This window comes from Symsagittifera roscoffensis, chromosome 4, assembly GCF_963678635.1.
Source record: "Symsagittifera roscoffensis chromosome 4, txSymRosc1.1, whole genome shotgun sequence".
NCBI lineage: Eukaryota > Metazoa > Xenacoelomorpha > Acoela > Convolutidae > Symsagittifera > Symsagittifera roscoffensis.
In genome coordinates, this window is record NC_087065.1 from 41,734,422 (window position 1) to 41,760,260 (window position 25,839).

Consider the following 25,839-nt stretch of genomic DNA (forward strand, 5'->3'; position numbering starts at 1 on the left):
TTCGATTATATCTGATCGACGTTATTGTTCCGACCATTTGATAAATGTGGAGGATCTTTGTTTTCGGGTGTTTTAGTTTTTGCGTTGTTTTCCATGCAAAATCAGGTACCACAAAAAATCATCGGAATGGTTATATATCATATTGAAGCCCTTTCAGTCTTGATTTGAACATTAAAAAATTTCTTTGTGTCGAGAAACCCGTTTGAAATTTTGGTCCAATTTGCAGCTAATAAGGTGAGCGTGCAGGCTAACAATAGCTTATTTAAGCCATGAAAGCTAAGTTGTACTCAAGCAAAGTTAGATTTTGGGGTTTTAGACGCCATTTTGGGCATCAAATATTTCAATAATTTTGCAAAAAAAAATGTTTACCATTTTTTCTTGTTTTTGTAGCCATTTTTCCACAAAGACTGTTTTTCAATTGGCCTATTTAACTATGACTGTCCCATTTGCCTAATTTCTATTTTTTCGTTCAGATTTTTTAAGACTATGGTCGGAACATTCTGTGTTACGTGCACAGTAACCGACTATCCTTGACTCACTTGGGGTTGCATGACTTATTCTCAGGTGTCAAATTGTTTCCATCACTCGACGCTATCGTGGTGGTAGGTGACAACTGCAGATTAGCGAGACACAAGGAGGGGTCCTGGAAGAAAGGTGAAACTGTCGCTTGTGTCTGGCCTAACTCATTCACCGGCGCCGGAAGATCAGACGGCGCAGTGGAAGATGCAGCTGAGTTGATGCTAGCATTGCTGCCCGAAACTGGAAACAAAATTAACCTATCACTAATTTCAAACTGAATTTTGCCATACAAAAGCCAGACTGATACAAACTTGAACACGTGTTGGAATTTCGCTTGTGTTGCTTTCCAAATGGTCTTTGGTGCAACGGGACTCTTGGTGGCACTCTGGGTGCTGGTTGCTGCCCAGAGTATGAAACACCAACCACCGGAGAGAATGCACTTCTCGCGGAAGATAATGATTCAGAGGCCACAGATTTGCTTCCGTGTGATGGAATTGCATGAGCATCCGACAGTTTTCTCAGCTGCAAACTATTCGAGTTAACGAAGTTCGAAGGTGAATCTCTTGGAGCAAGAGTTTGAGACGAGCTGATTTTATCGACTGACACAACGGGATCTCGAAGCGATGCCGTTACGTAAGTACTGGACCCAGTAAAATCTGACAAACGCTTTGCAACCTAATCAAAAAAAGCAACCCTGTAAATTTCTATCATAGGCAATTGAAAGGAGTCATTGATTAACCAAATCACACCGAATCATGTGTTTCGGAAGGTCCCTGAGGGTGAGCTCTGGAATCATCTCCAATAGATGAATTTTGCGCGACAGTTGTGATGGTGGCTAGCGTTTTCCCACCTAGCGCACCATTTCCACTTTTCGAAGAAGAGTCTGAGTCCGACGCACTGAAGGGCCGGTTGTTATTGTACCTTTCTGTTATCAAAATCATGACTTAGTGTTAAACGGTATCAAAATTCGATTATACCCTTGCTTGTTGCAAGGGTAAAGTATATACAACGCACGGTTCCATACCTGCAATAACTCTAGGTGGAGGCTGCCGGAAAACATCAAAACCTTTTTGCTTTCCTTTTTTACGGCTACTACTAGTATGAGGCAATAAGCCTTCGGCCATAGTATATTTTCATTCAAAACGCAAGCTACATTAGACCTGAAACGTGAAATTCTTCTAGGTGATTTAATTCATTCGTTCTCATATAACATTCGCCCGGAAGTACATATCGATGGAAAATAAAGCTAAGATATAAAACGACTGGCCAGCGTCTAAACAAAGCTCTACATGCTTTTCACCGTCTCTACCAAAGTCAGTTCTTTTGGTAGTCTTTCTAACATCGGGTCGGCAAAAACGTTACTGTTCTCCAGCTTCGACCAGAACGCTCAAATTAACTAACTTACATGCAAAATTAGTGAGCTCATGGCTGGGTCTCAGTATCCAGACCACGAGGCCACTCCTAAAAACAGGGCTACTACTATTTATTATATGACTATTGTTTTTGTTCAGTAGATAAAAATCATCATCTCCATCGAAGATGGATCAACCCTGTCCCTCAACTTCTAGCTTCTCACTATCATAAAATGAATACAGATGTTAATTAAGTTCAATTCAGGACATAACCAGGAAGCTAAATGTTCGTATAAAACAGTTTAAGTTCAAGTCTCGAGACGCCTCAGGATTCCAGAATCCGGGGAAATAACACTCTTATTTCCATTCCGGAAGGCTGGACTCACTGTTCCATGTAACAGTCGCCTACTTCGGTCACATATGAGGCTAAAGAAAAATAGGCCCTATAACCACTGGCTCAAGAGTCAGGGACACTATCTCTTGTGTTTTTCTACCTCGAACGGTCGGAGCCAATTCGGTTCACTTGCGACATGAGACTAAAAACCCGTTACAGTTTAAAGGCCACTACAAAAATACCCCCAACTCTAGAAAAAAAGAACGTCCCCATACTTAGGTCTCAAAATACCCAAAACACGCGAACGCCGTTAAAAACAGGATAGGAACAATCCGTATATTCACTTTTTATTAGACAGTGGAACTTTGATCCATTTAAGATGGATCAACCTAAAACTCTCCTTACCCTAACAAAACAATCATAAAACACACTCAAGAAAAATAAATTGAGTACTCACATATCGGCACACTCGAGAATTGGGACAACTAAATTAATCAGTAACTCTAGCATTAAGTATAATAGCTTGAGAAGTTTGCTATTAATGAATTCCAGCAAGGGAAATAAGTTTTGACTCAAGAACTAAGTTTTGGAACTAGACCATTGGGACACCCCAGCTGTCCACCTTTCTAGTGAGGGTTCACTCTGCTTCACCTCGAATAAATATGTTCTTCTTTTGTAATCGCTTCTTCTCCTATTTCAGGATAGGACAGCTCTACTCGCGTTTGATTTATATCTGGAAATTGCAAATAGCAATTTACCGCTGCTTATTTCAAGTACTTTCCCGCGATTGTAAATCGGTTGTTCTGATCTTATTTTTCTGATATTTTCCGTTATCGCGAAAAACTTCAGCATGACATGTCCGATTAGAACTTTTGAAAAATTACATTTCACACCAAAAATACGTAGTTCGTATTCCTCAAGGTCAAACTTCCGAATATGACCGACTGGCACATACTCTCCGGACTCAAGATCGATTTCCTCATCGCGTGTTGCCGTCTGCCAGTGAATCCCCAGAATTCTCAGTGTAGCTCACAGCGCCAGTGGTCATTTACAGAAGTTTGCAGCAGATTTAAATTTTATCTACACCCAAAATTCACAACCATATAAAATTGTCACGCTATCGCTGAACAGCAATCAAAATTTTGTAACAGTCGCCTACTTCGGTCAAATTTGAGGCTCAAGAAGAAAAGGCCCTATAACCATTGGCTCAAGAGTCGGGACACTATCTCTCGTGTTTTTCTACCCCAAAACGGTCGGAGCCAATTCGGTTCGCTTGCGACATGAGACTAAAAACCCGTTACAGCTTAAAGGCCACTACCAAATTACCCCCCACTCTAGAAAATAAGAACGTCCCCATACTTAGGTCTCAAAATATCCAAAATACACGAATAGTTTCAGATAAGTATTGAGTTTCGAGGTAGCCGTGGTTGCCTCTTGTCTCAAATATTATCATCACCTGATGTTGCAAATTGTTGGAGCCAGCTCCCTAGCCCAAGCAATTGATTCTTTGGACGAAGACGAAAATAGAGAAGTGAGGAAAGAGGTCTACGCGTACTCTGGACTCAGTCTCAATTTCCGCAACATCTTCTACGACAAAAAGGCGATCAACTTCATCAATCTCCCACGAAACTGCAACCAGAACATTGTCCTGTGGCACGATCTAATTAACAACTCGATCACCGATCATAAGAACAACGACGGGGAACCACTCTCACCGGCAGAACTCATCTCTGTTTTGAGATCAATTCCCAATTTGTACGCTATCATCTACTGCCATAGGTGGGGAGCAAAAAATATATTCGAGCATCTGCTAGAACTGAACATCATTGACGTAACGAAACATATTCTCACAAAGACAGAGCAAATAAACAACACCATAAAAGCGAAGTACAAGAAGCTACATCAATCGCACGATCAAGAACTCCGGTCATTAGCTGTAGTTCTTCACTATTACCCAAGACTCAATCTCATCCTACGGCAGAGATCGAAACAATCGAAACCTTCAAAGAGCAGAAGGCGAGCAAAACAAAACGAGCAATAGGTCAGTACCCCTGTTTTAAACGTCGGTCTTTTCAAACCTTGTGTACTCCTCGAGTCCCTGACTCAGAGTCCAAGGGAAATATTAAGTCCATAACTGTAAGTCCATCTTTCCAAATCTTGTGTACTCCTTGAGTCCTCTGACTCAGAGTCCAAGGCAACTCTTAATACTTTCAAATCTTGTGTACTCCTCGAGTCTCTGACTCAGAGTCCAGGTAAGGAATACCATGACTAAAAACTGTAAGTCATGTAAGCAGAAAATTGGTCCGAACGATCCTGTTTATCAATGCGTAGCTTGTAGCGCTAACCTTCATCTGACCACTAGCTGCACAGGCTTAACACCAGTTGCAGTGAATGGTATTAAAGATTTAGGAACGCTGGCAATGCTGCTATGTTCGTCATGCCATGAAAACAATGTATGTGATCGGTTCATTCGGAACTTCACACAAAGCAAACTGACCGAAAAGCTGGAAGAAATAGACATAAATGAAAAATTTCTAAACATGGAAAACAGATTAACTCAAATCGTTGAGAAGAAAGTTGACGAAGCACTGAGGAACACCTGTGAGAAAGTGGAAAAGACATATAGTACTGTTCTGACAGGAAACAACAAGAATGCTGTACCAAAAGAACAGCAAAATCGAACAAATCACAACATCAATCAATGCATCCGAATACAGGGGATTGCCGAAGATCCCCAGAAATGGAAAGCTGAGAACCTTGTCCCAACAAACGAGGAAGTCAAGAAGTAACTAGAGATTGTTGATGTACAACCAAACATCGTTGAAATGAAACGCCTGGGAAAGTTCGATGAAAAGCGAACGAAACCCAGAACCCTTCTGTTGACCGTGGCCAACCATCATGAGGCAAGATTAGTTCTGGCGAAAACTTTAGAAAAAAGGACCCAATTGTCTGAAATGAAAGTCTTTCTTTCACCTGCCCTGACCAAGGAGGACGCAGCTAAAGAAAATCAAATCCTCAAAAAGCGACGTGAACTTATAACTGAAGGCGTTCCAAAAGAGAAGTTACAGATAAGAAACTTGGAGTTGTTCAATGACAACGTAAAAGTAGAGCTCAATGAAAGCGGCCCGTGACTAGGGGCCTTTCTTAGCGTACTTCAAATAAATGCCAGAAGTCTCATAAACTTCGAACGTCGAGCCAAACTCTCTACTGCTGTTACATCTGGTAATTACAGTATAATCTGAATTTGTGAAACCTGGCTAAATAATCAAATAGAATCCTCTGAATTAATGCTACATGATTACAATATCTATAGATCAGACAGAGAAAGAGTGAATGATACAAACAAACACAGCAGCAGTCTCATTGCTGTAAAGAATACATTCGCATGTGAAAAACTTACTGTAGATCTGCCGGACAGCTGTGTTTCATGCAAAATTGATATATCCGGCCAGGAGTTGATATTCTGTGTCTTTTATAACCCCCCTAAATCAAGTCCCTTCGGGTACTTGTCTGAAGATTTTAACAAAATATTGAATGCCTTTCCAACCTCGTCATCCCTTATCGTTTGTGGTGACATCAACTTCCCAGAAACAAATTGGCCGTCCCTAACAAGTGCCAGTGAAGAGGAACAGGAGGTAGTTGATGCCTTTGACACAAAACTCTTCAGACAAACAATTAACTTCTCTACATTCGGAAAAAACTTGTTGGATGTAGCCTTGCATAGAAATTGTCTCGTACATGCTCAAAGGGATGAATTCTTCGATAAACAATATGACTGTTCAGATCATCAATCAATAAACCTCAACTTCGAAATAGAACACCAAAGAAGCCAAACCGGTCATTGACAAATATAGAAGCTTCGGTAAAGCTGACTTCGAAGGTATAAACAACGCTATGGCTGATAAAGTTTTCAATCCAATATGCTACACAAATATAGATAAAACCTGCCAAGAGCTATATGATTACTTTGAAAATTTGTTAGAAATCCATGTGCCTCGAAGAACTGCGCATCGACAGCAGTTACCATCATGGATAACCCAAAGCACATCAAACCTCATGAAATAGCTTAACACCCAAAAAAAACTACTCATTTCGAAACCAACAAGCTACCGCAAACGTCAAGTTGCACTAATGGAAAATGTAGTAATCCAGTCCAGTGAAAATGATCGATTAAACTATCAGAACAAACTTCTGAGTACAAGAAACACAGATATCATTTACAAGCACCTGAAAAGTCTCAACAAATCTGCATCACTGAAGAAAAGGTGAATCTGCTCAACGAATTTTTTCACTCAGTATTCTCGCAAAAAATAGAGTTTAACATTAAAGACGTTGAATGTGACAATCCACAGATCACAAATTTCAGCATATCTCATACAACTATAACAGAAATCTTGATGACCATTGACGTTACCAAGTCTAGAGGACCCAACGGCCTGCCTCCAATTTTCTTCCAACAAACAGCCACCAACATGGCAAATGCCTTGCAGGTAATTTTCAAGAACATCAAGAGATTGATAAAAATACCTAGTTGCTGGAAGACGGCAGCGATCTCCCCAATATTCAAAAAACGAGACAGACGTAATGTGGAAAATTGGCGTCCAATTTCACTACTCAACATAGACAGCAAAATCTTAGAGAAATGCATCTACGGACCTCTCTACTCGCTTTTTGAACGTGTCCTTTCAAAACATCAACATGGTTTTGTCAAAGGGAAATCAGTGGCACGAATATGCTATCATTCCTGAGTAAAATTTACAGAGCACTAGACGAAAACCCAACAGATGACGTTGTCGCTTATTATATGGACTTCTCAAAAGCTTTTGACAAGGTGCCGCATCTTGAATTGCTGAAAAAGACCGCAAATATTGGTTTAGGAGGATGCCTGCTGGAAATTCTTTGTGATTATCTAAATGGACGAAAACAATATGTAAAAGTTGAGAAAACTTCTTCAGTGACTCTAGATGTGACGAGTGGTGTCCCACAGGGATCCCTCCTGGGCCCACTTCTGTTCTGCATTTTCATCAATGACCTCCCGGACCGACTGAAATTCTCTGACCCGTACATATACGCTGACGATCTGAAACTTCAGACAGTCAACACAGACCTAATCAAAGTGCAACAGGACTTGAAGTCCATTGATGACTGGGTCAAGGAGAACAAGATGGCGCTGGCTCTCGATAAATGCTCACAACTGGTGTTCAGAGGCAGAGCACACGATCTGCAGCTTTCCGGATCAAAACTTGAATCCTCTACAGGAGCGAAAGATCTTGGACTTATAGTGGACTATAAATTATCCTGGAATAAACATATTGATATGAGACTGACCAAAGCTAATAAATCATTTCACTTGATTAGACGTAATATAGCTTATAAAACACTACCTTTAGTCAAATTAGGCCTATATAAGTCTCTTCTTATTCCAATTCTGATATATGGACTTTCATGTACAAATCTTAGCCGAAGAGATCTTGTACGCCTGGAGCGCTTCCAAAAGAAAGTCACAAAATGGACAGTAACAAGCCCGGATACATAGTATGTTAACCAGCTGCGAGCACTAAATGTGCTCCCACTACCAATGTACTTACAACTCACGGACCTACTGCTACTCTCTAGCCTTGATGGACGAACTGATGTGTTTCCACAACTATCACAGTGCCCGCAGACAAATCTCAGAACTAAGGACGTCTTCAAGAGTGCCAAAATCAGAACAGAGAATGCGCGAGGGGAATTCACAATACGTACCAGTCGAATTGCAAACAGAATTGACAAACACGTTGATTTCACAAACAAAACTGGACTCAAGAACTGAATCCTACAACTGATGTGGAATTTCATGGATGAAAAGTACAACGAAAACAATATTTGCACTTGACAACTTGCGTGCGATTGCAACCAATGCAGAAATAAGTGGACAATCTTCTAATAAAAACGGAAAGGGAGCAACACCCATCAGCCTTGTGCTGTAAATCCACTACAACAACAACAACAACGAACGCCGTTAAAAACAGGGTCGGAACAATCCGCACAGTTACTTTTTATTAGACAGTGGAACTTTGATCCATTTCAGATGGATCAACCTAAAACTCTCCTTATCTCAAAATAACAATCACAAAACACACTCAAGAAAACTAAATTAAGGACTCACCTGTCGGCACACTTGAAAATTAGAGGCAACTAAATTAATGAGCAACTCGAGAATTAAGTATGATAACTTGAGAAGTTTAATACTAATTAGTTTCAATAAGGGAAATGAGTTTTGACTCTAGTAAAGAAGTTTTAGTCTGAACCATTGGGACACCCCAGCTGTCCACCTTTCCCTTGAGGGTTCACTCTAGTTCGGTTCAAATAATTGTATTCTTCTTTCACAATCGTTTCTCTTCCTATTTCAGGATAAGACGGCTCTACTCGCGTTTATTTTGTATCTGGAAATTGCGAATAGCAACTTCCCGCTGCTTTTTTAGGTTCTTTCCCGCGATTGTAATTCGGATGTTCTCATCTTCTAATTCTGAGATTTTCAGTTTTCGCGAGAAAATCGAGCATGACAGGCTCCATTCGAAATTTTGAAAAATTAAATTTCCTCCCAAAATTACGTATTTCGTGTTCCTCAAGGTCAAACTTCCAAATATAACCCACTGGCACATACTCCCCGGACTCGAGATCGACGTCCTCATTGCGTGTTGCCTGCTGCCAGTGAGTCCCCAGAATACCGAGTGTTGCTCAAGATACAGTGCCAGTGGTCATTTACAGAAGTTTGCAGCAGACTTAAGTTTATCTACATCCCAAAATTCACCACTATATAAAATTGTCACACTATCGCTGAACAGCAATCAAATTTTTCATATTCCTGCACCTTAAATATCCGCTTTTGAAGCTTATGATTAAAATTTCTTTTGTCCTATTTAGTCAGGAAATTGTCATGTAACATATTGATTTATATAATAACTATAGCATATTAATAACAATATTTTGTTTTCGTTAAAATTTCTTTTGCGTGACCTCGAATTTTATCCGAGTTCACACTCGAGCCCCTTCTTTTCCCTCTCAAGACTCGAGAAACCCACATTGAGCTCCCTGCTCACTTCCTACTCCTAGCCTTCGACGTGCTAGGACCTGATGAATTTGACACCGTGATCTGTCTTAGTAGCGCCTCCTCATCATCAGAACTGATCACAATTTTTTCCCATGCTCTCAATTGTTCGTAAGATCGCATCCACTCCCTCTGCTCTTGCAACCTCGCTGCCTGATTCGGTAAACTTTTCGATTTCAATTCCCTGTTCAAACAAAAGGAATTGTGCAGGCTCAAGCTCACGTTCTTCGCCAAGTCTTCCTCCAGTATCGACTCTCTTGCTTTGGTGTTGTCTCTAGACACCCTACCAACTCTCTTCCAACCTGTGGTGATCGCATTTCGATGGGTCAGCAGAGGTCTCTTGAAGGCTTGCGGGCCTATATCCGCCAGGAACTGGCGATATTCCTTCTGATATTTCTTCATGTAATCCTTCGTCGCCATGTACAACCAAGATGTCAACGTCGCTCGAAACCACGGAAAGAACCTAATGCGGCTCCACACGTGCCTGAATTCCATTGGTATGGCGAATACCTTGCATACAGTCTCAAACAACTCGAGTCTCCTGTTGTAGTCTATAGCGTGTATCGATTCCGCCGTAGGTGTCTTCGACTCCCTGTACTTCGTCACATTTTCTTTCGATCCATCGTAACGCCAACATCGTGCTAACTACCAAGATGGTCACCTTCTGCTGATGATCGGGTATCCCGATTGACCGAATTTCTTCTAAATCCCACACTAGGCAAAGGTTTGTGTGCTCCGGGTACCACACTGTCTGTGCCAAGCAGTGGCATGGGCATTCGCCATGTGTAATTTCTATGCTTCGGAGATTGCGTTCCCCCGAGGCTTCCAGCAGAGGCTCCAGTTCCATCATCTTCTCGTGCACCACATCATCTTCCTCCGGCATTGGGACATTACCCATCGGCTTCCCGATGGCATTCTGTCTCTCAAAATCGCTCCTATTTTCATCTCCCAAGCTCAATAGTTCATCTCCCCAGATTTCTCTCAAGTCATCACTTTGTGCCTTCGGCACCGTTCCCAGGATCTTCCTCAGCAGTCTGTGTGAATGATGCGACATTCGAGCTAGCCTAACGCACTTGGGTACCGAAAGGCCTTATCGACTAGTATCCTTTGGCTGGATACCTCCACCATTGCCATGTGCAATGGATAATAGCTCCCACACACGTTGACCATTACTGATCCCACCAAAGACTTTGCATTTACCGGCAGGTTATAAGCTTCACTCATTGGAAATCCCATCTCCGCCTCTAGACCAATCTTTTATCCTCTGATATGTTTTTGGAAGGTTTGCAACGCCCCTGGCCACGACTCCACGCTCAACGCCGTCACCAAATGGTGTTCAGACTCCAGCATCTCGAGTGATTGCAGACTACACATTCTAGAGAAGAACCCCAGCGCCGTTGCTATATTCACTGTGGTGTTCATATAACACTCAGCCATTATCTGCACCTCGCTCTTCTCTCTTTCTGTTATATCACCAAACCAAGTGACTAGGTCTTCTCCCTGAAAAGATTGTATTCTGACACAAGATCGTCCATCACAGGTGTGCCCTCCGCCTCCGCACGTCAAGTCAAGACAGCTACCAGGCTCCAACTTCTTTACCGATCCCAGCTTACTCGTCGTTCCACCCGACTCTTTACTCTGTGGGAGGATCAATTTGTGTATCACGTCCAACGTTCCCAGATCCTCATCTTTTTGTCGGTGTTAGCCTTACTCGTTCCGTCACTTCTTCAATCAAGCTCGCATGGGGATGGGGACACCAGGAAGGTCTCAGCAGCTTCCAAACCGTTCCCAAATTCGTAGTCATCATGCCATTTCCATTCCCCATTCTCAATTCCACTCTCTTGCTCGAGCGCGGTACGCTTATCACCTTGGGTGTCGCCTCTAGTAGCGGGCCTGGGCTCGGTTTCTCCCTCTCCATTGAATCGATTACGATTATCTTCTCTGTCCAAAACTTCAATAGCTCCGTCACCTCGTGATTCCTGTGAGCGCTCCCGGCCTCTGAATTCAAGAAAGGATTATACGCTATTCCCATCACTCCAGACACGTATTGATACTCTCCCTTTTTATTGGGTCTCGCGTAACCCTCAGCCAAGGCTAAGTTGCGATGCACGTCATGCCCCTCTTCAAATTTCTTGTTGTGGAATCTTCGTATCTCATCCAGTTTGCTATGATTCTCTAGGGATTGTCTCGAGTCGTCCTCCTCCTCAATTCCCGTACTCTGGTACACGTTCAGTATGACGGTGGAGACTCTTCTCTCCATGGTTTTGCTCCCCATGGCCCTCTGATGACACGCTTGGACGGTGATATTGTTCATTACGGACATTATCCACCTCAAGAAACAAGTGGCATCTTTTCTTCTCGCCAGACTCAGACCGGAGATGTCCCTCGCGACGTTTTGTACCAGCAGCTGATAGACCTCCAGATTTTCATTGCCTAACTTCCATTTGTCACATGAAGTCAAGACCTCCAACTCTATTCCAACTAAGCTCCATGCGAACATCAGTTGTCCCGCGGTTCTGACGAAGGGATTTGCCATTAGAGGCAATGCTGATGAAGGTGTTCTCATCGCCTGCTCAAAATAATCTCGCAACAGGCTCTGCCAAGTTCGCTTTAGCTGACTTCCCAACTCCAGTTTGTTAACTTCGGCTTTGTGTTGAGTAGCCCAATTGCGACGCTTGCGGGACACCCCTTGATCAAGCTTCTTCAGACAGTCCTCCAATTCCTTCATCGTCTCTAGGGCCACCCACCAAGGTCGAGCCGTATTCCTCGTCGCGTTCTTCTCGAGAGGGTCATTGGACACTTGTTTGCCATCAGCTTGATGTTCGCCCGAGATCCACTCTCTGCCCACATCCACTTCCCATGTTTGTCCACACGTCGAACCCTTTTTCGAACCTGCCTTCTGAGGTTTGAAGTCCTCCTCCGTTACCAGACTTGTCGAGGCCTCTATCTCTTTCGCTATTTCGGTTAGCCTCCTTGGTCCGGAGCTACTCTTGTAGGCTGTCGTCTTCCACCGCGCCAAGATCATGGGGGCAGTCTCCCTCAAGTTCTTCTCCGATACAGCACCAACCGACGGGCTGCTCAACTCCTCCATCCCCCGCTTCCTTTTCCGAGACTTGATACCTTTGCTTGGGGGTGTCGTCACTACCATCACAGATTCGATCTCTCCGTCCCGGTCCGATCCTTCCAACTCGTGCCTCCCCCTGCTCGAGCCTTAAGGATATTAGTACTCTTTATCATATTACTAGTCTTAATCTTATTCTCCCCTTCAATTTTAATTATTTTATCATCAGTCTTTTTCTTCAGAGTAGAGCGTTCTTTACATTCATCATCTTTGGTCTTCCGTCGCGTCTCCCTCAACTTGACCATCTTGCTCAGCAACTCCTTTCTTGCTTTCTCATCCAGTCCGGTGGCCATCAACACTGGTTCTCCAAACTTGACCACCGTGTTCCACAGTTCTTCCTTAAAGTCATCTAGCGTGGTCTCGCTCTTCATCTCCTGATCAAATTCACTCAAGAAATCCCGCCAAGCTTTCTCATCTAGAGTCCCCAGAAACATATCTTTGTTCCCCTCGAATGTATTTTTTTGCCTCTCCTCAGCACTCAACTGTATCATCCCCATGTTGGAAGTTTCACTTGTCAATGGTAGTTCCAGGTTCTTACGGGGGGATGAGGTCAGTGGTGGCGTGGCACTGTCCGCCCAATCGTCTCCGCTCAAGTCCCGCAGTAGCTCCTGGGCGGTGAAATCCACTTCTGCTGGTTTCGGCTCAGGTGTATCACCCATTTCCAATTCCTCTCCTGCTTCACTGAGTCGGCTGGCCTTTTCTCAAGTATGTCCCTAAATCTGTTTTCTACGGGACCGCTCCCCTTATCTCCAGGGGTGCCCACTGACAGCGGTGAGGGTGTTGCTGGATTTGGCTTCTTGTGTTCCGTCAGAGCTACATATAACGAGCCTGCCGCATCCAGCTCTCTCCCTTCTTGCCTCATTTCCACCTGTTCCAATCCGTAAGGTGCCCGATACTTCCTTGTGGCAAACTTCATCTCATCCTTCAGTGCGATGTGTCCCTCTTCCACGATCATTCTTCCATCATCCCATATCGGTGATTCGTTCTCCAAGCTCGCCCGATCAAGCGTTCTCAAGATTTCCCGCACCTCGAGTTTTGGAGGCATTGAGCCTCTCATTTTCTTGGCTTGAGTCGTCCATGAGTTAATCTTGATATCGCAGGTGTGGAAATAGACCGCCGCCGTATATACAATGAACAAGGGATCCCAGCCATCGGTGAACTCTACTTGCTGTCTCTCCACTGTAGCTCTCGCGAATGAGGATGGTACTACCAGGGGGCTATTCATCCCCAGGGTCATTCTCCTGACTGTTGGAAACTCAGGAATGGTCGCGGGTAAGACTTCTTTCTCTAGTGTTGCCTCCAGCTCCTTTTTTACCAACTCGAAGCTCTTTTTCCACGCCAGGATTCTCAGGATCTCCTGTCCGTTCGCAGTCTCACTGAGAACCTGCTCATAAGTCTCAAGAGGCTTATGGGCAGGTTCCAAAACTTGGGATACGTCTCGATGGGGCCTTCACGTTTTCCCCCCATCATGCACTGCAGTTGCCCCCGGAAATTGAATACCACCAACTCGGGATCTTTCACCTTCCCGAAGAGCACTGTATTACTCATCCGCGCCCTGAGCACCTCTTGTTGATACCAGTTCAGCGCCGTCCCATCCAACACGCTTATTAAGCTCAAGTGCACTACTGAATAGCGGTACGCAGCCACTAGAGGGTCCGGAAAGGCGTATGTCACCGCTGGTCCGTAGATACAAGTCACGACTTCCTCTAGTCCCCTGATCATTCCCACTGGGTCAGACCTCATTGCCAGGCATAGATCAGTCAGTAGAGGGATACCACCATTCGCCTCCCTCCATTCCTCTCTCGTCTTCGGGTTCTTCTCCTCACCGGTCATGTGCCGGTTCTGCATCAGAAGATACTCCACCAGCAATGTCTTCAGTCCCGCCGCCCACTTGTACGAATAAGTGTCTATACTCGAGTGGGTTTTTCCCAACGACAGGGGTTCCCCATATTTTATCAGCCTGTGGAATGACACCAACTCGCCATGAGTCAGGAGCACCAGCGCCAGATATCCATCAATCCGAAGTGTCTCTACACCCCGACTGAACATGTACGCTGGTCCCATGTTAAACAGGTATCTCGGGTAAACCAAGTATAGGGCTAACAAGAGGCTTATGGGCATGTTCAAGAGTTCTTGCACAAAGGCCCCGAAAATGGTCTCTTTTGCACAAAACACTCCAGCCATGTATCTCTTCTCCCAACAAGGACTCAAGAATTCTAGTATCTCGTGATCTCTCCTCGTCCTCAGCTCACCTTTTGCATGTTCCCGCCAGAATCCTCCAATGGTGACCTCGTTAGCTGCCGTGACAAACCTGGCCACCGTCATCTCTCTGCTCTCGGCTACCTCCAATTGTTCCTCGAGAAACTCCCAGAACTGCTTCACGAGAGGTGGGGCACTCTCCCTTGTCTTGTCAGTAGCATTCTCGAGTCTTGGTGTCAGAAACGGCCACCTGCCTCTCTCTTGCGTTAGTCGATACACCATCGACTCCAGTTTCTTCTCAGTCGCAGCCACGTTCTTCCTTTCGTTGCTTGGTCCCTTTGATTTGCTCGTGCAACTCGTGATGGTCACGCCCATGCCTCGGAACCACAAGCTGGCTGTCAGGTGACTTATTATCGGGTGGTCATCCCCTATTGTCGGACTGAATTTCAGCTGCCTGGTAAAATTCGAGATCTCGAGTAAGAGGACCTCATCCAGCACAATGAGTATATCTGCTAATTCATATAATCCCCTCAAGGCAAGGGATACGTCCGCCCACGCCTCCGCCAGTTCTGACTTCCGTAATCTCAAATTCGTAGGTTCCAGCTCTCGATTGGTAGCTGCCATCAGGATCCGCCATGCGTTCCCTTCAGCTATCAGAATCAAAGTAGCATACACAAACTGCAGAGCAGGGGGCATGCTTGCGTATCCGGGGGATGTCGTGAATACCACCTTCGTTTTGGATCCAAATCGCGAACTGACGTTTTCCTGTACCTCATTCATCGCGGCAAACAACGTCTGGATGGCCTCCCGTTTTTTCTTTGGCGTAGGCTTGTCCCCCTTCGGCTGCTCTAGAAGCCCAGCCGCATGCAGGTGCTCATTCATTCCCGCGAACAGCAGCAGCTCTGGTTCGCAAGGCATTTCCGACTTTTTCGCCACCACCAAGGTCAACATCTGGTTCAATTCTGCACCCGGTAACGAGTATACTAGAGTTTCTGGCCAAAATAACTTGGGAGACGTTCCTTCGAAGTCCGATCCCGTCACAATGATCGCTCTCGCGGCCGCTGGATCTGCTCTGTCATACACCGCCAGTGTCTTGGCTAATTGAGCACTGCCACAGGGTTTCCCATATCTTGGGTCATCTGCCAACTTCGCACCCTCGTAAGCGGCGTCTGGCAATTTCATCTCCCTTGGATCCACTAGCTTGTCCACCACCCTCAACTGCGCAGGATTCTGGTTCTGGTGATACTTGTTCTGTGCTTAGGTGGCTCCACTATGAGTCCCGGACTCCCCAGCAGCTTGAGAGGTCTGTAATTTATCGGTCCCATGACTGATATCGTGGGAATCCCAGTCATATCAGCCGTCTTCATCATCCTTGCTCTTGAGAAATGTGCTTCATGGGCCTTTAGCCAGTCTACGCACTGGTGTCGACTCAAGTCCTCGTGTGACACATGCTTGAGCCCAGGACTTCTGCCAACTCTTGTCTGCATTCCAGATCCTCTAGGTCCAACTCCTTCACCTTCTCCAAATACCGCGTCCGACTTGCCTCCGCTGTCTTCTCTACTCTCTTATCCTCTACCACTACCACTGAGGATACCACTTAACTCTGGGGCGTCGATGACTCCGCCTCTTCAGCTTCCATTGGCGTGGAACCCGGTAGTCTGGTCCGGCTGCTTCTCGAGCTGTCTCTTGAGTTGACTCCCGCTCCTAGGCGACTGGAGAGGGGTCTTGTGGCAAGGAAAGGGGGATTTGGGGTGAACCGTATGTGAATCGGGCCGTCTCAAGCAAGTCTGCCTCCAACTCATTTATGTGCCTCTGGAAGACATCATTCAACCACTCCACGCCCCTAGGCCTGTCAAAGTGGATTCCATCTGAGGACGCATCCTCTGGGAAGGACTGCTCCATCTGGTCGGCTACGTCCAACAACCTGATGGGGAGAACGCTCCTTTGATGTATCTGCTTGATTATCCCGTTCAGGACCCGCACTTTCTCGTTCATCTCTATCGCATGTTGGTCAGCCATCATGTTGTAAGGGATGGTGCAAACGGTGAGTATGGCGGGATCTATCTGAATCCGCAACTTTTCCAAGATGCAGCTCATTTTGTCGTGTAGTCTCATGACTTTCCTTAATTCCCCTCTGGACACATCATTGGTCCCCATCATTAGGGTCACTGCGTACATCTTAGCCATCCCTACCATCTCGAGTGATGCCAACATCTGCGGCGTTGCAGCTCCGGAAAAACTCAAGACTCCAGTCTGCCAGTGCGACTGGATTCGGGTCAGCACCCGTATCAGGTTGTCCCCTACGATCAGATGAACTGCACCCTCAGGTATTCGCGGCTGTGTGTAGTATTCAGCCCAGGACGCATTATGGAAGCAATCCCTTCTCACCCGCTGCGCCGCGTTCCAATCCATGCGATTGTGCCGGTGGTATCTGCCCTCCGTGTTCTTCTTGTAGCTTGCGATCACCACGCTCCTGACCGGTTGCTCTCTCCAAGTCGGGGGTACCTCCGCTCGAGCTGGACTTTCGCGACTTCTCAGCTGTAGCCTCTCGTGTAATTCCTCCCGCTCACCTGACTGCTGCTCGTGGTTGAGCTCGGGGTGTATCCCGGCAGTGCCACGTCCATCAACGGGCGTATCGGTTGCGTCGTCTCTGAGCCGCGCAGGGAGGATGCTGGTTCGGTTGGTATCCATACTTCCAGGCCTCGTTTATGTGTTCTTGAGCCGCACGGTCCAAGTTGAATCTCCCCTTCAACCTGGGAGTCTCATCCACCTCCATACGGGACTCCGGCCTTGAGCTCGCAACAGCTCGTTCCGACGTCCTGGTTTCCTTCTGCTTTTGTTGGTCGAGCTCTCGTTGTCGCCTCTGGATCCTTTCAAGTTCCGACTTCAATTGCTCGCAATTCACGGCGTTCTCTCGCACCCTCTGCTCCTGCTGGTATTCTGCTCTCAACATCTCAAGGTCACGACGCGCCTGATCCCTCTCAAGGATCGCCTGGTCCCTCTCCAGATTCGCTTGATTTCTCTCGATTTTCGCGCTATCCCGGTCAAGATTCGCTTTGTTCTTTTCCCTCTGCGCCCTCTCGAGTTCCCTTTTCAAGTTGCTGAGGTCAGGATACGTCTCATCCGTTTGCTGGGCTCTCGTCATAGAAGGTGGCCTGCTCGTGGACTGGCTAGCCGATCTTGCTGACAGTCTGACCGGCAAGGGGAATTCTCCCGCGCCGTACTCAGTGTTGTTGCCTAAGCCAGAATTCCTCGCCAAGTCGAATCCTCTCACCCCTCCATCCATATTCCAGGATAGCCATCTCGTCTGTTCCTGATTGGATATACCTTCCGTGGTGTAGCCGACCATCAAGACAGCTTCGGTCGCGGATTCCCTGCACTCACTTTGCTCCTCTAATTGTAGGATGGCATTCAACGTCACTGCCATCCTCTCGTCCATTTGGGTGTATTCCAGGTCCCTCAAACGCCTGTATAACTCATCGAGCGTCGGCCTCTTCAGTTCCGCAGGCATGGACTTCCAAAATCGATCTGCCATTTTTCACAACTTCTAGATTATCTCGCGCCCCAACCAACTCGTGAATTACCGTAGCAACTCGTGAATCACGTACCAACTTGAGTACTTGAGAAATCTTTTCCGAATGTTTCTGGTCGTGAACTTTGTTCAAGACTTTCTATTCCCTTTCCAATGAGTGTGTTTTAGTCGTCAACTTTGGTTTGATCAAATCAATCTGAAAGTAAAATCCACTTTTTAGACTAATATAAAAAAATTCATATTCCTAACCTAAACCCCCCCCCCATTATTGTAGTTAAAACCTTATCCCTCCGTCCGTTTTACTAAAATAATTAAATTGGAAGTTTTTAAGAGCATGCAGATTCATCTAATGTTTTAGCACCATCATTTTTTAAAATTATAATTGTCATGCCAATCACGTTAAAATCCATCTACCTGCCCCGAAATCCCCATGTACCCTTACTCAAGATCCACATGTACCCCCAACTCGAGACCCCCATTGTCCACTCGTAGCTCAGGCGATACTCAAGTAGTACTTCTTGTGTAGGTGTACTATTATATCTGTTTCTGCGAAGACCACGTGTAGGATTGCATACAACTCCCTTGGGCTCAACTTGCCCCTGTTTGGGTCATAAGCTGGCATCGAGACCTCCATTATTCCTCTTTCAATCATGAAATCCCTCAGTCTCGTTAGTGCTAACATCACGTGCTCAGGGTCTATCGTATTCCTTTCATTGACCCTCGTCACTAGAAAGCACAGGTATTTGCCCGGGACGTGTGCCAGTGATGGGGGAAGCTCAGCCATTCCTCCCAGCCCCGGTCTCTGTCTGAACAGAAACTCCACGTTCTGGTATTCTCTTTTGAACTCGGCCTCTAGTCTCGATTTGAAGCTCATGTCCGCCGTTATACATATCGCGCTAGTCCTGTCTGACAGAATGAAGTCGCTGTCCGTTATTAGGATGTTCTCCGAGTGTTCATTGGGGATTTCAAATTTCGTTTTGAACTTTCGTCCTATGATAGGTTCAGCTTCTTCCTCGCCCAGTTCTAGTCCGTTGGTCTCTCTTACTTCCCTCAGTTTCTTTATCATCAAATTTTTGGTGTGGGTAAGTCCTATCCCCACTCCCCGGACAAAAATATTTATCGACGTCCCCGTCGATGATGCTGGGTCTAAATTATCTGGGGTTATTTCTAGCGGCTTGTCGGTTGCTGTCCAACCGAAGAGGGGATCTTCCGTTTTCACATGATGTTCTGCTGACACGTCGACCTGCTGGATGCTTAGCCCTTCACCTTCTTCGATCTTGACCCCACGCATCCACTCTAGTATTCTCAGGTTCGTGTTCTCCCTCCTCTCTATCTCGCTCTGCTCCAGATCTGTTTCTTGTTCTGGTGTGGAGTAGTCCTCCTTTGGGTAGTGTTCACTGTCGTTGATGATTTGCCATTCATCGTCTGCCACCAATTCGCCCACACTCAGTAACTCGTTGCCCACTTCATCAGGCTTTATCTTGTCAATTAAGAAGTCATCCCCGTACCTATTGTACCTCATGCCTGTCCGTTTACGATTACCGCTCCTGGTTCCTGCTGGTATCGGCCAGTCTAGTTGCGTCCACTTTGGCACCTCGTCCTGCTCCGGGTCGTTCCAGTCTTCTTCCACAAAGAATTCTGCCTCTGAATCCGCTTCTACCTTTTCATTGTCGTCCAAACTCAAGCCCTCGTTGCCATCGTTTTTCTCTCTGGTGCCTTTTTCATTCACCTCGCAAGCTGGTTCCACCAATAGGTACTCGAGTCCCTCCATGTTCTGCGGTACGCACCAGTCTTCTGGGGATGGGACATGAGGTTTCAAGTTTTCATAATGCGCTGCACGCCCCGTACTCAAGCGATAAAACCGTCCTTGCTGGTGCTCTTCCGTTATCATGAACGGTCCTCTCCATTTCTTGAGTAGTTTCTTTGTACCTTTGGGAGGTATGACATTCTGGAAGACCCACACGTACTGGCCCACTGCGTATGGTTTCGCTTGTACTATCTTCTCATCGCATTTCTTGCGCTGCCTCATTTGTGCTTGCACAATATTCCTCCTGCAGAGCTCGTTTAATTCCTGCTGTCTCCTAATTGCTTCTTTCACATAATCTTGAGGCGACGTCTTTTTCCCTTCGTACTCCGGGTAAAAGAATGTTAGGGGCATCGCTCTTTCCTTGCCCGTCAACATCATGGAGGGACTGATTACTGTTGTTGAGTGTTGCGTACTGTTGTACGCCCCTACCACCTGCGGCAGATACCTATCCCAATCCGTCATGTACCTTGAGCATTATACCCTCAGCATGTTCACCAAAGTTCTATTCTGCCTCTCCACCAACCCGTTGGTCTGGGGATGGTAGGTCGTTGAGTGCGCTTGAGCTATGTGAGACCTCTTCATTAATTCTTTCGTCAATTCCCCCACAAAGGCTTTGCCGTTGTCCGACTGAAATGTCATGTGACAGCCATACCGTGATATCCAATGCGTTATCAGGTGGTCACAAGTCTCCTCTGCTGAGGCTGTCTGACACGGGACCGCTTCTGCCAACTATGTGAAGTGATCTATTATAACCAGTATCTGGTTATATCCCGACTCTGTCATGCAGATTTTTTGATGGTCTATCTGCACCACCTCATTAAATTCCGAGCTTTCAACGGGTTTGAGTGGGAACTTCATTTTCCTTGGGTCTTTTACTTGCAGGCATGCCAAGCATGCATTCACCCATCTCTCGCAAGCTTTCCTTAATCCTGGCCAATCAAACCTGTGAAGTATTCTCTGTTGCACTTTGTCTATCCCCTGGTGCCCCATCTGATCGTGCGATCTGAATAACACTTCCGTCTGATACAATTGTGGTCATATGATGAGGTTGTGCTTGTGTAATATCTTCTCCTCATCTTTTCTCTTGCACGCTACCACCCCATCAGCTGTGTGATAGAGTAAATCTTTTCTTTCTTTTCAGAACTGGCTCAAGATCTTGTAGCTGTCTTCTTCCAGGTCCCCCTTCTCTCTGGACCCCGTCCGGATCCATTTGGAGAGGTTACTTGTCATCTTGTCATTCTTTTGGGCCCTTATTAGATCCGACAGCCTATATCTCGCCTTTACATGTTCCTTTAGTGCCATTATCTGACCATTCATTTCCCCGGTCTGTGGATGTCATCCTTCAGCTTTTCGCATATTATCCTCTTCACGATCTTCGTATCATCTTCTGGCACCAGATTTGTTGTGACATTTGAGTTGCAGGATAGTTCCCTGAATGGTTTCCTCGATACCGCTATTTTCTCAAGTTCTTCACCTCCTTGCAATTCTTGCTGATCCAAGTTGTATGTTCCTGATGAGGGATCCGTCTGCAGCTCCCTGTCGCGGTGTCTCATCTTCGCTTCCGCCAGTATCATGCACCGATTATTTTGGTCGTCGCTGCTGCTCTCCGAATCTTCATCCTATTCTTCACACTCCCCGGACAATTTTTCTTCTCCAGCATCTTCTTCCACTGTGGGCCACTCCCTGGACTCTTGTCCTAGTCCAAGGTGTTCAGCCTCCTCCTTAAATGCCAATTTCTTCTTCCTAACCCGGGTCCGCTCAAGTATGTCATCAGGGATTTTGTCAACCAGTGACTGCACGACTTCTTTCCCATCAGGATTACTCACTTCTAAGGAGTTTTTACCGACAACTGTCCGACTCCTTCGCAGTATCGTGACTTCCGGTTCCTCTTTACCCCTTCCTTTGATCACGGGTTTATCATATGCCAGTTTCTCGAGTAATCTCATCAAGTCCTCATCTATCTGTGCCTCTCCAGTTTCTACCTGGTTGAGATCATAGCCCTTCGCCTTGAGTATCTCTCTCACAATTTTTGACTTGAGCATTATCCCTATCGGCATCCCTCGGGTCTTCTTCAAGATTGTTTTCTCTGGAGGCTCTTTTGGTATTTCGGGGTGATCTTGTATCGGTTTGCCTGACTTGTCGAGCCATCTCGTGAGTGAAAGACTATCATACGTTTCCTCATCCATGAAGGAGAAGCCCTCTTTTATTTCCGGCCTATTCGCCTCCCTCTGTTCCTGTCTTTCGTAGAACTCCGTCTTCTTACTCAAGCTATCGGCATTTTGATGTTTGTCTGTTGTCCCATGCTCAATTATCATGTTGTATCCGTCCAGGCGAACTATCCACTTCCCAATGTAGCTCTGGTCCATTGAGTACGACTTCAGCCAGCTGAGTGCCCTGTTGTCGACTCGCAGCTTGAATGGCTCACTGCCTAGGTATGCTCTATATTTCTCGACAAAGGTAACCACCGCGAACATCTCCGCTTTCGGCGGCCCGTACTTCATTTCTGTGTCACTCAAGACTTTGCTCCCGTATGCTTTTGGTCTCAAGACTGTCCTCCCGTTCCATTCTTGTTCTTGATAGAGAATTCCAGAAACCGCGACTACCGACGCATCCGTATCCAGCACGTACATCCCTTTCTCCGTTGGCATCCCTAACACCGGTGCCTCGCACAACTCTTTCTTTATTTTGTGGAATGTTTCTTCAGCTGCGTTGTTCCACGTGAACTTCTTGCCTTTGTGTCTCATTAATTGTTGCATCAGGTATACCTTATCCGCGTAGCCCTTGATGAATTCCCTGTAATAGTTCGCAAAACCCAGGAATCTCATCAACTGGTGTTCCGTTTTTGGCGATTTCCAAGTTAGAAATGCTTCAACTGCATCTGGATCTGGTCTGATGCCGTGCCTGTCCACCATCCTCCCCAAGTATTTTATCGAATCCTTGAGTATCTCGCACTTTGATGGTTTGCACTTCAGCCCCGACCTCTTCATGCATGCAAATACCTCGTCCAGTCGCTCGATGTGATCTTCCAGTGTTGGCGTCGCTATTACCACGTCATCCACGTAGCACATTACCAGATTGCCATACTTCTTTGTCACACCTATCAATGCATGTGCCATCAACCGTTGAAATGTAGCCGTGGCATTGCAAAGACCAAACGGCATCCGTTTCCATTGAAACAGCCCCAACTCGCAGGCGAATCCTGTTTTGTCCCTGTCCTGCTTCCTCAACGGGACCTGCCAAAAGGCCGAACCTAAATCAAGAGTCGTAAAAAAAATTTTATCACCTAACTTCGAGAGGCTCTCATCAATCCTAGGTATGGGATAGGCATCCTTCACCGTGACGGAGTTCAGGTACCAAAAGTCACAACAAAACCTCAATTGATCGCCTTTCTATTTGGCCATCACGACTCCACACGCCCACGGTGATTTGGATGGTTTTATCATGTCATACTCTAGTAGTGTCTGTATCTCTTTCCTACACGCATCCGATTTGTGTGGGGTCATGCGCCTCGCCCCCTCCCTGTGCGATACCGCGGACTCCTCAAGCTCTATTTCATGTTCAACAAAATCACAACATCCAATGTCTGCTTTATGTCTCGTACGCTCTAGTACGTCCTTGATGGCCTCGAGTTGTTCATCCGTTACCTTACTCCTTAAATGCTCTATTTCAGGTAAAACTGGTTTATCCATTTCCATTTTCTCTAGTGTTGGTCTTTCTGGGAAATTTAAACAACGCGATACTCCATCGTCTGTCTCTGACTTAAGTGAATTTACAAGACCTGATGAACTTTTTATTTTATTCAATCGTCTCAAGATACAAATTTTGTCCCTGTGATTGGGACATTCAATTACTTCGTTCTCTTTTACATTTTCATTTATTTCATATCGAGTTTCCACGGGTAAGCCACATCCCAACTTCCTTCCCCTCTGGATTGTTATGGGTATGTCAAGAGTATTCAACAAGACACTGACGCAGATACCGCTCTTGGTTATCGAGAAGGATCTTCCTAAAACAGCAGCTTTTTGACTGTTTGGTTTGGGAACAATGCATACTTGCTTACTATCACTTAATTCATTATAATTTGTCATCCGTAAGCTTACTATTGCCGCTTCGTTCGCTTTCAACCTTACCCTTCTACTCAAGAAGACCGGCACTTTATTCTCATTTGCCATTATCAGATTTACCGGTTTAATTACGTACTTCCTATCCGGGTTTCGAATCCTGAACATGGCATTGTTTAGATCAATCGTTACGTCAAAGTTCCTGATGAAGTCTCTGCCTAAAATGAACTGGTCAGACTCGTCTAGGTTCTCCACCTCAAGAAAGCTCATCCATAGGTTGTGTTCCCCTAGATTTAGGGCTATTATTGGTGTTCTGCCTAGTACCCGCGGCGCCCCTTTTTTTGCAGCTGATAGCCGTATTCTTGAGTCTATCAAGTCATCTTTGTCAAAACCCATTCGTTCCCAAGTTTCGATTGGTATAACACTCAAGACCGCTCCCGTATCAAGTAACCCACGTAACTGAGTCTTTTTGCCACTTATGTCAAGCACATGTGCTGACACGTCCGCTTCCATCCCGATGTACATTGCATCTTCTTTCAGCATGGCACAGTGTCCAATCGATCTCACTTTTAGTTCTTCTTTGCCTACGTAGATCTGCCCCACCAGATCTTCATCACATGTTATCATGGTTTTCGTATAGATGTTTATCCCATCTATGTTTAGCATCACCTCAAGCGGACCATAAGCTTCTGTATATCTGTTCTCAACACGGACTGACTTGCTGCCACCTCTTGTGAGAAGTGCCCTCAAGGCTCTAGACGTCGTCTGTGGGCTTATCGCACTCATTAAATCTGCGTACACATCAATGTGCATTATTGTCTGATCGCTTGGTTCGTTCAAGTTCCTCGTTACTTCATGGCCGCCCAGAGTGATTATTGACATTATCCTGGCTCCGATTTTTGTTATGCCGAATGGCTTTCCCGTCACCATTTTCAGAGTGTTGAAATTTCCACTCTTTTTCGACCCTGCTACGGCTTCTGGCACCGGCACCGACCAACCTAACGGCTCATTTATCTTCTGCTTTTCGATTTCCTGTTTCAATCGTTGCTCTATTTCCTTCGTCGCTAGGTCCTGTTTGACTTTGTTGATAGCCTCTGCAGCCGCCTTCTCATAATTTATCTCTAGGGCATTTCTGGCCGTATCCTCTATTTCACTGTTGACCTGCGTTACGGCTTTCGCCGTCTTCGTTGGCAGTTCCGCACTCGGTGCTTCCGAATGTTTTGTTTCAAACTCGGTTTGTCTATTTTTCTGGTTCTGCACCGCCGCTAACGCCAACTTATGCTTGGGGTGACTCTGGTTCTTCACTGCCTCCCAAAACAAAGGACAGTCCATCCTAAAGTGCCCCTCTTGATTGCAGAAGAAACATCTCGCACCTATCTTGATGATCAAGCCACTATAATACTCATGTTCCTCCATCTGGCTCATATCTTCCTCATCGGGTGCATGTCCCAGACTCTTCATGCCCTGTTTGTATGTTGTGCAATCCGCCACGTGATGATCAGCGCTCACCCGCAGTTTGCGCATGATCTACGTTTGTCCATGTCATCTCTCGGCTTGTACCATGACGAACTTTGTGATTGACTCCCCCCCTGCATGTTCCTGTTATTTGAATATGAGTACTTCTTGGGTTTCATTAGCATGTACACTCTTGACTTCTGTCTCATTTCTTCTGGAGTCGGTGCACTATCTTTCGACAGTGTATAGTACGTCGCTAACATTGTTCTCAAGTCGTCACTTCTAAGTTACTGAGTATCGCTGTGCAGGCTTGTCTCTCGTCGTTTAAGTTGTCCTGTTCCAAATGTAATCTCATGACTTCTACTCAGG

The 25,839-nt window shown here is 45.8% G+C and overlaps 1 protein-coding gene across 1 annotated transcript in view; it reads right to left on the reverse strand.

Moving 5' to 3' along the window:
• The window catches only part of LOC134845246 (adenomatous polyposis coli homolog), a 320,464-nt gene that overhangs the window by 40,190 nt on the left and 254,435 nt on the right, over positions 1-25,839 (reverse strand). The window contains exons 2-5 of the mRNA XM_063862172.1: positions 1,544-1,681; positions 1,269-1,444; positions 831-1,194; positions 540-759 (exon numbers count right to left, since the gene is read on the reverse strand). Of these exons, the coding sequence (XP_063718242.1) occupies positions 540-759; positions 831-1,194; positions 1,269-1,444; positions 1,544-1,643 (860 nt within the window). The 5' untranslated portion in view covers positions 1,644-1,681. The remainder of the gene's footprint in view (positions 1-539; positions 760-830; positions 1,195-1,268; positions 1,445-1,543; positions 1,682-25,839) is intronic.